Below are 13,331 nucleotides of genomic sequence, written 5' to 3' on the forward strand. Positions count from 1 at the left end.
CTGCAGCAAGGAAAAGCAGTCATAACACGGTTTCCCGTGTTGGAGGTTCCGTGATTTTTTGCGCCCCTCTTTCCCTGAGCTTCTTGTTTGACTTTTTGCGGCAAACCAAGCTGGTAGAGCACCGCGCCCAACTGCTTGTCGTACAACACCAACCACTCGATAAGGGGTGGTGCGCGCAATAACAGGCCAAGGGAGAAAGGAGCCTGCGTTATTATTTTTTTCAGAACGTGTGCGCTTTTTGCATCGAGAGACGCGACCCACGTGTCCGAGTAATTGGCTACATATCGCGAAATCCTTTATATGTCGAGTGGATTGATTTTCGCAAAAACGGTGCTCGGCCAAATTGCTTTTTCTCCCCTCCTTCCAGAGGTACACCCGGCAAAACGAATACCGCCAACATCACGGAACCTCAGCACATTGCTGTTATTAAAAGGCCTGGGTGCACCAAGAGCATCGTTTCTTCGTAAGGTGCGAGATCAAAAGAAGGAACTCTCAATCCACCAGCTGGTCCCTGCCCCAAGTCTTCGCAGAACAAAGCGCCCGTCTGGTCGAACAATCCATCTGCAGCGACGACCCAGGTCGGGCTCAGGACTGGATAGACCTGTCGATCTCTACGTTTGAGCTGAGTAGGGAGAGGGCTTGCCCAAAAAAACCCCCGAAGTGCCAGTAGCGCAAGGCAATCCCCGCACAGAACAGATCGCAGTGGGCGAGCCCAACAAGTCCGCATACTCTTTGCTTTCATGCCTTTTCACCTAGGTCTTTTTTACAGTGGAACAGTGTGAGGTGCCGCTGTTATCTATCTGTAGGGCTGGTCTGGTCAGCGACACAATCTTTGAAGAAAAAGGCCAGTTCCTTTTCGCTGTATGAATCGGCTTTTGGCTGCAGCCCTAGCTGATCCTGGACAATCGTCGGAAGGCTGAATTATTCAATATTTCTTGATAAACATGCCACCATATCGCCACATTGCCACACTGCTGATGTGATATCAACACGACCACTGGCAGCTTTCAGTGGCAACCAGAGCTCCTCGGCAGGTTTGCTGCACTGCCAAGTTCGATGAGAGTGTTCCGATCTGTGGTACTTCCACGTGGCACCCAGCCAGTGGAGTCCAGTATATTACAGTGCAATACACGGCTAATCTCTCATCAGCACCTCCTAAGGCTAATATCGGCCATGGCTCAGCTCAATTCTTACAAGAAAGCTAACAGGGCTACACAATTATCGAAAGATAAGTATGGCAATTATCGCTGCCCCAAACCCTGGGCATTGAGCATGAACCTTTTATAAAGCACGCCTTTTAGCCGCTGTTGTCCGCAACAGTAGATGTGTATATAGCACATTTGCTGCAGGTGTCAATGCGCTAGCCTAATATTCTTTCAACATGCAGTCACATCATGTGCATATCGGTGATGCCAGAAATACCCACATTTGTGGGCAGCACGCCTACTGGGCTGATTAATCAATCGCAGCATATCCAAGGGCTCCACTCCTCCGCTCACACATGGCTATAGTGCCTAAAAGTCCGCTTATTAAACCGAAGACTTCTCATGGCGCTATTTTTTCCTGCGCGCTCTGCATGTCGTGTATCGCATGACCTCGGGTATCAGCGCGCTAATTCTAACCGATTACGGATTATCTCTAATCGCATGTTGGGGAGGTAGGAAGACATGGGGCTGTGAGCAATCACCCTGTCTGTTAGTCGAGATTCCTGGATGTTCTTGACGTGGCCAGGTTCCATGCGAGATCTGCAGGTATCGGAGACGGGAGCGTCGTGGGGGTCACTCCTCATGGCTCCCACTGGGACGCACTCATGAAACGGGGCCGGCAAGGCGATGATCCCGGACAAGTGAGCCATTGGTTGGCGATTTTCTGCAAAAGGTCAATTGAAGTTGCCTCCCCAAAAAAAGGCACTGGAGCGTAGCGCTAGTATCTCACGGCACAGTCTATGCGCTTCGTCTTCCAGGTCGCTTGGTGGGGGACTTAAAACCGCAGGTTGTTGTGGTTTTTCCTTCTCTGCTTTGTGAAGAGTTTTTTTCTTGTTCTCTAGAGGGCTTATCGTATTTTTAATCCTGTGCTTTTATCTTTCGTTGCGTGGGTGTCTAACCGGTTAGCACTGCGTTTCTACACCTATCGTCTATTTCAATCGGCCCTCTACGTTCTTCCCCGCGGGACCTTTTTTTGGACACAAGCATTAGCAAGAGCCACGCGCTTTGTTCCCGTACCCCCCGTTTATAACGTGGGTTTCCGAGCAAATGGTGGGACTGTATACTATTCTAGTCGCTGTGGCGGCTATTGCTAGCCATTCAATGGTGGCAGTCCAGGCGTTCCCGGCATTCAACACGCGTAAGTACCGTCATTTGAAAGGACAACTGCCCGGTTCCATTTTGCTGCAAGATTCATTATTTGCATGGTAACATGTTTCCCATGTGATGCAAAAAAGCAAACGGTTTGACTCCACTGATTTTCCTGTGAACGATTATCACTTCTTTGTAGCCAACAGCGTTGATGTGCATGGGCAAACCTGTCCGTTGGTGGATCGCCCGGGACTGACGTGCCCAGTAATGTGTGTGCAAGATTTTGCGGATTGCCCATCGGCGCTCGCAGTGCCGCAATGCAAAAACAATGAGCAGCTCTGCGACGACGGCGCTTGTCACGGGAGCTGCGCGGACGTGGTGAATCCGTGCCTGTGCGCCTTCGACGCCTCGCAGGTAGCCACTGTGTACAAGGCATGCCCCGAATATACCAACACGGTGACGGTGCCGGCCTACGACCCGAGCATCAAACAGGCGCAGCTGGAGCTGGCGTGTGCGATCGAGTGGGGCATGGTGGGCGCAAACACGACGGTTGGCATGGGGTCGGGCGTGGCGGAGTGGTCGGTGGATGCACGCGACAAGATGGTCTGGGATATGTGCCCGGTGCCGCTGACGGCGCGGCTGACATACACGGAGAGCTTTTGCCTGGCGTTCTACGGGATCATGGGCGCCGAGCTGGTGCTGTTTGCGCTGTGGCATTTGTATAAGCGTGTGCGCGAGCGGCATGCAGTACAGCTGCGGCAGCTTTGCTCGCCACTGCCGACCACAGTGGCAGCCGACGAGAAGACAATGAGTGAAACCCAGTCCGAGGAGCAGTCCGAGTACACGGTGGGGGATCTGCCTGAGGGCATGATGCTTTTGCGCGGCTTTGACAACAACATGTTTGGCGCGGGCTTGTTCTATCTTGCGCTGCTGACGACGGCCGGGTGGGTGGTGCTGCTGGCGGTGATCGTGTCTGACTACTACGGCAAGGTCACGGGCGGAGTGAAATACGGAATGCTGGCCAACTCGGACCAGTCGATGGCGGTGTTCATTTTCGTGTGGCATCTGGCGGCGCTCTGGCTGGCGGGGATGCTGGCATGCATGCACACGGTGCGCAACTACTTCCGCATCGAGTGCCCGCTGCCGGAGGCACGTGTGGTGCAGGTGGAGGAGCGCCGCGCGGAGGTGGTGATGATGGAGGGCAGCGAGAACCGGCTCACGGCGTTGGCGAACCGGGTGCGCAATAAGCTGGTGGGACGCCTGCGCCTGGACGTGCTGGCCGAGTCGTGTCCGGCGAACCGGGTCGAAATCGGCGGCGAGACACGCACGTTCATCGAGTACCACTGCACGCGGTACGTGCTGGACGGCGCCAGCGGCCGGTTCCAGTGCAATGCATTCGATCTTGGCAATACGCACCGTGCGCTGCTGGCTAGCCGTAACGGCCTCAGCAGCGCGCAGGCGGCGGACAGGGCGTCGCGGATTGGTGTAAACTACATCCACGTGGCGGTGCCCGTCGTTCCCAATGGCGATGCTGGCGGAGGTGTTCAGCTACTTCTACCTGTACCAGATGATGTGCATGTGGGTGTGGTTCTACTTCAACTACTTCAAGATGGCGCTGGTGCAGTTCGGCGTGATCCTGGTGTCGGCCGTGATCAAGGTGGTGATCCGCCTCAAGAGCGAGCGCAAGGTCAAGGCGCTGGCCGAGCACCGCAGTGTGTGCCGGGTCAAGCGCAACAATGAGTGGCAGGAGATCGACACGGCGGAGCTGGTGCCTGGCGATGTGATTGCAGTGGAGTCAGGCATGGAGGTCATGTGCGATGGCTGTGTGCTGGCGGGCGAGATCGTTGTCGACGAGAGCTCATTGACGGGCGAGGCGATGCCGGTGCGCAAGTTTGCACTGCAAGAACGACACCATTCCGTACGACGCGTCGGGCTCTGGCAAAACATACTCACTGTTTGCAGGCACCAAGGTTTTGCAGTGCACAGGCAGCACGTATGCGTCGCCGTCGCAGTCGCAGCCGACGCTGATGTCGTCGTCATCCGAGATCAAACTGGAGAAGGCTGTAGTCACCGGGACGCCGACCGCGACACTGCAGGAGGGCGAACCTGAAACACAGGTACTGGTGACGGCCACACGCACCCTGACTGACAAGGGCAAGTTGATCCAGCGGATCCTGTTCCCGGCGCGCTACTCGTTTGTGTTTGACGAGCAGCTGCGCGTGGCTCTGCTGATTCTGCTGGCATACGGCGGCGTGGCATTTGCGCTGACCATCTGGCTGATGGGCCACGACGTCACGTCGTGGTTCTATGGCGTGTTTGTGATCTCCGAGATCATGTCGCCGCTGCTGCCGGCCGCGCTGGTTGTGGGCCAGTCGGTGGCTGCCGACCGCCTGCGTCGCGCCAACATCTTCTGTGTGGACCTGCCGCGCATCATGATGGCCGGCAAGGTGCAGGTGTTTTGCTTTGACAAGACCGGCACCCTGACCAAGGAGGGCCTGGAGTACTTTGCAGTGCAGGAGATCTCCGATGGGCGCTTCCATGGCGAGGAGCAGGACATGGCAAGGCTGCCTCACGTGACGCAGGTCGGCTTCGCCTCGTGCCATGCCGTGACTATGGTCGGTGACAAGCTCATTGGCAATCCGGTCGATGTCGAGCAGTTCCGCGCGACCGACTGGGAGATCCTGGCTGGCACCTGCGAGGACCACCTGGACACGCTGATCTCGCCGTTCCTCGAGAGCCACGCGGGCGGAAAGGAGAAGCGCAAGACCGTGCACGTGATTAAGCGCTTCGAGTTTGCCCATGCGCGCCAGTCGATGTCGGTGGCGGTGCGGGATCCCGACACCTGGCCACGTACACGTCTTTGTCAAGGGCTCGTTTGAGCGCCTGAAGCGCATGGCCAAGTCTGCGTCGGTGCCCGGCAACTACGACGCAGTGACGGCCAAGTGGGCCAAGGAGGGCTGCTATGTTCTGGCGCTGGCGCACAAGGACCTGGGCGATGTGGACGTGAACACGCTGACGCGCGAGCAGATGGAGGGCGAGTGCGAGCTGGTGTCCCTGCTGCTGTTCCGTAATAAGCTGAAGGAGGACACCGAGTCTGCGATCATGGAGCTGAAGGCTGGTGATACGCGTGCGGTGATGATTACCGGCGACACGGCGCTGACCGGTGTGTATATCGCGCGCCAGTGCAGCATGATCAGTCCAACCGCGCGCGTGTTGCTAGGTGACATCGAGCAGGGGCGGCTGGTGTGGCGCGACACCGTCACCGACGAGGCTGTGGATGCCGACAAACTGCTGCATGAGGAGCGTGCTGCACGCGACGAGGCCGAGCGCGCGCTATTTGACGTGGTGGCGAAGCGCACGCCGCTGGTGGAGCTGGCGGTGACTGCCGCTGCCTTCGACTACCTGGTTGAGGCCGGCAAGATCCGGCAGTACCTGCTGGACATCCGGATCTTCGCACGCATGACGCCGCAGGGCAAGGTCGACTGTGTGCAGTTGCACATGGAGCGCTGCGTGACGGCAATGTGCGGCGACGGCGGCAACGACTGCGGAGCGCTGCGTGCTGCCCACGTGGGGTTGGCGCTGTCCGAGTCCGAGGCATCGATTGTGTCGCCGTTCTCGTCGAGCAACCGGTCGATCCACTCGTGCGTGACTCTTCTGCGGCAGGGTCGGGCGGCCCTGGCAACGTCCGTTTGCCGGCTACAAGTTCCTGATCAACTACGCCACGACCATGTCGATGCTGGAGCTGACGCAGTTCTACTTCTCTGTGATTGTGCCTGAAGCCGTGTGGATCATGGTCGATTCGTTTATTGCTGTGGGTCTCTGCATTGCCGTGACGCAGGCGCAGACTGCGCGCAAGCTGGCGCCGAGCCGGCCCACCGCGCGTCTTCTAGGCGCCCACACGTTGGCGTCGATCTGGGGCCAGACCGTGATTAACTATGCGTTCTTGTTCGGCATGCTCGGCCTTCTGTACCGCCAGTCGTGGTTCCGCTGCCACGAGTTCGATAGCCGCGACATCGACACCAGTCTGTGGTGGCTGCTAGGTGACAACTACGAGGCCGAGATTATCTCGATCGTCTGCCTGTTCCAGTTCATCAACGGTGGCGCCGTGTATAACTTTGGCTACAAGTACCGCCGTGCCTGGCTGACCAACTACCTGATGGTTGTCATGTACTTTGGCATGCTGGCTGTGGTCTCTGTGTTGACTCTGGCGAACCCGAACCGCTTCTCGTGCTTATTCCGCATCAACTGCGGTGATTCTAGGCTCGATTGTCGCTCAGGGATACCCGAAGCCCTCGTGGAATGTCTCGGTGTACAACAGCCCGAACGGCCACAATATCCTGCCCTGGGACTTCCGCTGGACCCTGTGGGGATGCTGTCTGGCAAATATCGTGCTGTGCAATTTGTACGAAAAGTTTGTGATTCCTGGGTCCTGTTGGTCGGGTGGTCAAGAACTGGTGGATTAAGCGCCATGGCGACAACAAGCTCAAGGTCAAGCTATAAAAAAACCATTTTCTATCCATGTGTATGGGGTTGGCTGCTTCTTTTTTCTTTTATAGCAATGCTCATATCTTCCACAGATTAAACAGGTATATACGATATCTTGAATGGCAGAGTACTCGACTGCATGCTTTCTGAGTAATATATCTGGTCATGTAATTGTACTGATGAGACAAACAACATATCAGGATAAGCTTGGTATTCTTGATTAGCGACGTCTGATATGCAAATCTACCAACTTTCAACTGGTATAGTGCACAGGATAAGGGGAGTATATGTATGAGGATTGGCAACTTGTCAATATATGCATACCAGGACATGGAAAGCAGTTGGGATTACATATCTCATTTTCATCTTTACTCTTTCTACACTTCATTACTTCCAACATGGCCACCTTCAACGATATCCGCGGAAAATCCTTGGAGAGGGTTGTTCTTCATGCTTATTTAGGGTATGACTCACTCAATTTACCTTCACCTCACTCACATCAATATTATCTAGCCGGGGTCTGCAGAGAGTGGCGGAGGATAATACTACCGAGACTCTATGAACGCGCATTTATTACTATCACTTCTACTGAGCCATCCTCTAGACTGCCAAAAGTCGAATCCAACATTAGATTCGTTGTGGAAAATGGCCTATCAAAATATACCCAGAGGCTTTCTATTGAATGTCCATGTGGATATGTTGCCTCTGGCCATCTTGTCAAATTTTTGGATGGGCAACTGTTTAGCAAAGCAAGCTGGCCTTCCATCTACTTTTTATACATATTAGAGCGCTGTTCTTCCGCTTTTACAACTAACAGGCAGTTGAAAATAAGAACCCGTGTGGGCGATGCCATAGGCCAATACTTTTATACGCATTTACCTGCCTTAACATCCATTTCAGATCGCTATATAGGTGCTGGACCATACTATAAACCCTCTATCCAACCTTATCAGCCTTAGAATGTGCCAACTTTCATATTTCGATATCGTAAGCGCTCCAATTCATTTCGTTAACCATTCCTTCTCTAGCTCACTAACCCACCTCACTCTTCGTTTGAGCCCAGAGCAGACCACGCTTCCGTACATATACACACCAAATCTTCGCAAATTGTGGTTGTTAGATATCCCACCTAATTTCTCATGGAGGTGCTTTTACTCTGAGACCAATAGCTCGTTCGACTTTTCAGAGCTTGAGGAAATGGATCTGCATTATTCAGCCACTTCAGCTGATTCGACAATAGTGACTTTCAGTTCCAACGTTATACATCGGCATACAGCTGCTTTACGGAAAATCCATATGCCAAATATTAAGCTGCTGACGCTATCTAACATCCTTCCTTCAGATACAAAACTATTTGCTCCACATCTACCTGTCGCATCTTGATTACCTCCGTATCTCCGGTAGCATTGATGTTCTTGCACAAATGAATTTGTGCTTTCCATATAGCAAAGAAGTATCAATTACCCTGACCGACATATTGATAGAGGACGTTCAAGAGTATAGCACACTCACAGAGGCTATATTCAGTTCATTTTCAGCTGTAACAGAAGTCAGGTTTGAAGTTGAGCACTATATTCCAGTATCTATTAACGCTGTTGGATGGTCGAATATAAGAGAGTTAAACTTTTTTGCCTTCACTTCCCTCACCACACTTTATCGCTTCATATCCCAGCTACCCTTATTAGAACTACTACGTGTGAGGTACATTGCCCCACATGATGAACAACATCATTATCATAAACCAGCACAGCACTTCGCCATATCTCTTGGGCAGTTCAAAGTTCAGCAGCAATCTAAAACGCCTTGCGTGCTTTTTTCACACATCTCATTTTCCGCTGGTATATAATCTCGATCCGCTCTATGAGTTTGTCGCAAACGTCGTCATGCTAAAAGAGGTCAGGGTTCCGGAATGCTACTTACAAGACGTTAAGGATCACTTCAGCCAAGCCGACATAGAAGAACACCCACATGTCCAGAATATCAGATTCGATAAAGTCTTTGAACAGTTCCGTAGTCCACAATAATATATATTACCACTGTGACATACATCTCTCCTACTCATCGAAATGTAGTTCATGACGCATTGGAATCAACAAATATATCCTAATTCTCACTGCCCAGCAGACCCTAATAATTGGATCTCTGGCGCACCAGGAAATCACAAGTAAAGTGCTGTATGAGCAATATGGGGCGCTCGAAGGTCTGTATTTGTTTTTTGAGCACTCGTCATTGACCGACACTCAAAACCCCATCATAAACTCCAGATGTTACAGTCCTGCATTGTTTTGCTGCACATTACGTACGACAAACTCACTAGAACCGATCACATCCCGGCCAATATGGCCTTGGCCAACGACATGATGATCTCTTTTTATTCACTGGAACTGAAAGCTGATGTCCTGGAGATGCTGTACGTGCTTGGCTAGGCTTAGAGACTGCGTCATCGCCTTGATTTCGAATCTAATGTGTTCCTGGTATTGCTTGAACACAATTGATAGGCTCACCAATTGAAGCTTGGGCCAGCCCCAAACAGGCACACCAGCTGCTGGATACACCGCCGATTAATGTCTGAACTATGCACTGGTCCATGCACGGACACGTATTTTATGCCACGATGTAGCGGCGTATAACCGTCGGAATACAAAGCATCAGGAAACAGGAACCCTGGAATCAGTGTTGATGCGGTCGTGCAGACAACCCCCAATCTAGTCAGCCCTGCAAGGGCTGGCAGTTTCAGAAGATGCGGCAAATCGTATGACTGCAGAGAGTATATCTCCAGGCACACGAGCCTGACTTGGGCAGTGCAGAGCGAGTTGTTGAACCAGCGCGGATGGTTATTCGGAATGTCACCTATGGCGAGTCGCTTCAGGTTGACAAATGGCGAAACATCCAACTGATCCCAGTTGCCACGCACCTCCAGAACTTGGATCTGGTGCCTGGGGAATATTTCCAGGAACTCGGTGGCGCTGAAACCGCTGCATTCCAGGCTGAGCTTGGTTAGGCAGGGGAACTTGATTTGCTGGTAGCGGGCACTCAGCCTTGGCACAGTCATTAGCGAGCTCGAGAAACGCAGCGACAGACTGCGCAGGGCAGAAAACTCCAATACATGTGCATTAGGGAGAGCGTAGAATCTATGCCAGAACAGATGCGTGGTGATCGAGTGAATGGTTAGCGCCTGGAGTTCATTGGCTGAGAGCCTCGGGACCTGCAGATGATCCAGGTTGCTGTTAATTATGCCTGGCTGATCCCCCTGCAGCCCAAGCGACAGGTCAAAGCAGTTTATGTAGTGCATGTCGATGATGACAGTCTCCAATGGCTTTGCAGTTTTGGTGAGAAACGTGCGCAGAAGCAGTTCAAAGTGCATGCTGACAGACCACCCCAAGAACCACAGATTGCAGATGTTCGGCAGAGCGTCACTGAGCATCGAGCTTAGGGCGTCGTAGAGCTGCGGTGGGTGCTGTGCCGAGTTTTCAGTGCCGCGGTAGTCGATGATCAGGGATTTCGCCATGGGCAGCCCATGAGCAAATAGCTTGGTATGTGTGAGCACAGGTGTAGATTTCCGACAGATTGGGATCGTTCCGTAGAATCATAAAGAGGGAGCGGGTGGACCGCGTGCGCGCTGTCTGGCAGATGTAGTTCATGTTGGACCAGAATCTGATGAGCCGGGTGGGGTTGTCTGGTCGGCTTATCAGTGATGACCAGCGCATTGACAGTAAATGTCGGCGGAGATATGGTGGAGCAGCCGATTCGTGGCGAGCCTGTGTGGAAAGTAGTCCGATCCTTTGGCTGCCGTCGAAGATAGCATTGTCAAAGTCTTGCTTGACGATGCGCCGAATTACTTCTACGGGGAGGATCAGTGAGCTGGGTCATCTGGGGGGAAGCTATGGAAGTGGAGGAGGTTCTTTTAGTTTACCATTTAGAGGATGATGGAATATATATGTGGTTTGCGACTCGTTTGTGCTTCAGCCTTCGTGCAGCCAAAAATCATTTCTCATAGAATCCATTGGCATAGTCGAATACTACATTGTATTTGAGAGTTGGAATAACAAATCGCGAAAAGCGCTAGTGACATCAAAATTCGTGCTTGTATTAAGGAGACAAGGTATAGGAAATGGGTTCCTTGAAATCAAGGATTCTTTCCTATATGCATATTCAAACAAAAGCAGAGACGAGACATGCGCGTGCGGTTGGGCAGCATGCTGTAGGATGCTCTGCAAAAACACTGCATTGCATAAATAATTCATGTTCTTGCATTATCGGTCGGCATGAATCCACACGCCGCCAAGGGACAGCTGGGCGCCCTCGAATTGTCTGCCCACCTCAGGAAAGGGTAGTGGTTGATGACATAGAAAACGATAATATCCGCGATAGACACACTGGAATCAAAGCCTGCCGACATCGATAACGCAAACTGGTATCACGCCCTTGGATACTTGCGGTTCCGTAAGAGTACCAGGAAGAATGCCGCCACCACTCTATTACACAAAGCGTGTTAGCGAACATCGGTGGCATGCCGCCAACAAGACTAAGTGTAGCTAGAGGACAGTGGTTATCGGGTATATGAAAGGAATTTCTCAAAAAATATAACTGAGAAGAAGAGGGAAAACTGATCGTCTGCCTGGGCATTTGTACGTATGCATTTCAGCCTTGCCCATGGTGGTGCAGGGGGACTCCAGGATCCCCGAATGTCAACATATAGGGAAAGCGCATGTGCTGTTGAATGGTCCAGCAACAGTTTCAAATATTCCAAAAATCTCCTTCATGTCAAATGCATGCCTGTGGTAGATATTCGGAGAATAATAGTTTGTAGAACTGTCGAAAGATGCAATAGGGTCTATAGGAAGATCCTGGCTACGGAAGAAAGTTAGCAAGTCTTGAAAAGGCGACATGGTAGGGCTTGTCTTCCGTGCAAATGCTACCTGACTAAATGACATGCTTGCTGCAGGTGCATTGAAAGGGCATTGGCTCAAGAGCCAAAGATCAAATCATGTGATTCTACCGACAGCGATTGGCCCCGCATGCCATGACGATTAAAGAGCTTCAGCGCAGATAGCAGCTGTGCTGAAGGGCAGCTTGTCTCCATATATAATTTTTAAACCACACTATACGCATTTATCCTAGCCACTCTATACAACAATGACAGCGGTTCCAGATGTGCCAGCAGCAATGGTGAACAACCAGTTCTTTGATGAGTTCACAGACAAGGTGCGGGTGAAGCCGATTCCGTGGGAGGGCTACTCGCGTGCCGGGCTCATCAGCAGCGTGGAGCTGGGGCAGCTGAGGGAGTTCCAGCAGAAACAGCAGGAAGGGAAGGAGGTGGGTGGGTACGCGGGGCTTCTTTTGGAGCTGGCCGACCGGCTGTCGAGCATTGACGCGCAGCAGTACCTTTTGGTGAGCCTGGACGACCTGGTGGACAGCAGCGGGGCGGAGCTGGCGGAGCTGGCAAAGTCTGGGGAGCTGGCGCGGGTGCTGTTCCGGAGCATGGAGAAAAAGGACGACTACCTGGGATTGAAGGCGGGCAAGATCCTGGTCGGCGTGCTGGCAGGGGCGCCGGGGCTGCAGCGCGGGTTCCGGTACGGGCGGCTGTACGAGTACCTGTCCGGGTGCATGCGCAGCGAGCTGACGTCGGTTGCGGACGTGGCGATCCAGATCCTGCAGTCGGCGCTGCGGGAGCGGCGGGCGCGGACGGTTCTGTTCCACGAGTCGTCTGGGTGCGTTGGGGCAGCTGGCGGAGGTGCTGAGGAAGTCTGTGGGGCAGCGCAGCGCCAAGGGCGTGGTGGCGGTGCCGCAGACACAGTACGAGGTGGTGTTCTGCCTGTGGCTGCTGACGTTCGAGCGCGGGATTGCAGGGAGGGCTGGACAAGCAGTACGACGTGATCCCGGCGATGGTGGAGATTGCGCGCAGTGCGGTCAAGGAGAAGGTGATCCGGATCATCGTGGCGACATGGCGCAATATGCTGGGGCTGGCGGCGGCAGCCAATGTGCCGGCGATGCTGGTGGCCAAGGTTCCCGCGTGCCTGGCGACGCCTGCAGGCGGGCCGCAACTTCAAGGACGCGGATCTGAAGGAGGATTTGCGGGAGCTGGCGGAGGAGCTGGCGGGCCATGCGGGCGGGATGACGACATGGGACGAGTACGTCAATGAGGTCAAGTCGGGGCGGCTGGAGTGGAGCCCGGCGCACCGGTCGGAGCAGTTCTGGAAGCTGCACGTGCGCAGGATGGACGAGGACGACCACCGCGTGGTGCGCGACCTGGCGCGCGTGCTGGAGGCGGGCACGGGCGAGACGGCGCTGGCGGTGGCCTGCCACGACCTGGCGCAGTACATCAAGTTCAACCCCGACGGCAAGCGCCTGCTGGCGCGGATCGGGGCCAAGGCGCACGTGATGGCGCTGATGACGAGCGAGCACAAGGAGGTGCGGTACGAGGCTCTGCTCTGTGTGCAGCAGCTCATGCTGAACGCCTGGCAGAATTAGATTAGCGTTTGTTGTGTCGATCGCTCATATACATGCTACAGTGGTCTGGCTTTCTTCCCAGTCCTGCTTCATGATTGTTTA

The 13,331-nt window shown here is 53.6% G+C and overlaps 4 protein-coding genes across 4 annotated transcripts; 3 read left to right on the forward strand and 1 right to left on the reverse strand.

Annotated features, from left to right (window-relative positions):
• Window positions 1-2,306: 2,306 nt before the first annotated feature.
• DL89DRAFT_277770 (uncharacterized protein) lies at window positions 2,307-6,757 on the forward strand (the record flags this gene model as incomplete). The annotated part of the gene is made up of 8 exons (XM_040889465.1): window positions 2,307-2,343; window positions 2,494-3,646; window positions 3,668-3,809; window positions 3,835-4,176; window positions 4,199-5,119; window positions 5,163-5,935; window positions 5,958-6,483; window positions 6,572-6,757. The coding sequence occupies 8 exons, from the start codon at window positions 2,307-2,309 to the stop codon at window positions 6,755-6,757; spliced, it is 4,080 nt and encodes a 1,359-aa protein (XP_040745925.1).
• Window positions 6,758-7,146: 389 nt separating this feature from the next.
• On the forward strand, window positions 7,147-8,823 carry DL89DRAFT_266079 (uncharacterized protein). The gene is made up of 4 exons (XM_040886956.1): window positions 7,147-7,618; window positions 7,692-8,150; window positions 8,266-8,475; window positions 8,525-8,823. Exons 1-4 carry the CDS (start codon window positions 7,178-7,180, stop codon window positions 8,801-8,803), a joined length of 1,389 nt encoding a protein of 462 aa, XP_040745926.1. The 5' UTR covers window positions 7,147-7,177; the 3' UTR covers window positions 8,804-8,823.
• Window positions 8,824-9,279: 456 nt separating this feature from the next.
• DL89DRAFT_291656 (uncharacterized protein) lies at window positions 9,280-10,287 on the reverse strand (the record flags this gene model as incomplete). The annotated part of the gene is made up of 1 exon (XM_040890221.1): window positions 9,280-10,287. One exon carries the CDS (start codon window positions 10,285-10,287, stop codon window positions 9,280-9,282), a length of 1,008 nt encoding a protein of 335 aa, XP_040745927.1.
• Window positions 10,288-11,915: 1,628 nt separating this feature from the next.
• Window positions 11,916-13,250, forward strand: DL89DRAFT_321509 (ARM repeat-containing protein; the record flags this gene model as incomplete). Its single annotated transcript, XM_040891285.1, has 4 exons — window positions 11,916-12,494; window positions 12,526-12,582; window positions 12,629-12,784; window positions 12,813-13,250. 4 exons carry the CDS (start codon window positions 11,916-11,918, stop codon window positions 13,248-13,250), a joined length of 1,230 nt encoding a protein of 409 aa, XP_040745928.1.
• Window positions 13,251-13,331: the final 81 nt, after the last annotated feature.

The sequence above is a fragment of the Linderina pennispora genome, assembly GCF_002104995.1.
Source record: "Linderina pennispora strain ATCC 12442 chromosome Unknown DL89scaffold_3, whole genome shotgun sequence".
NCBI classification, from domain to species: Eukaryota; Fungi; Kickxellomycota; class Kickxellomycetes; order Kickxellales; family Kickxellaceae; genus Linderina; species Linderina pennispora.

What these genes read in the sequence shown, in the direction of transcription:
- DL89DRAFT_266079 (XM_040886956.1), top strand. Translation starts at nt 7,178, where the DNA reads ATGGCCACCTTCAACGATATCCGCGGAAAATCCTTGGAGAGGGTTGTT. An exon ending in TATTTGCTCCACATCTACCT is followed by an intron (nt 8,151 to 8,265) that starts GTCGCATCTTGA and finishes ATATTGATAGAG; the next exon opens with GACGTTCAAGAGTATAGCAC. An exon ending in CCTTATTAGAACTACTACGT is followed by an intron (nt 8,476 to 8,524) that starts GTGAGGTACATT and finishes ATCATAAACCAG; the next exon opens with CACAGCACTTCGCCATATCT.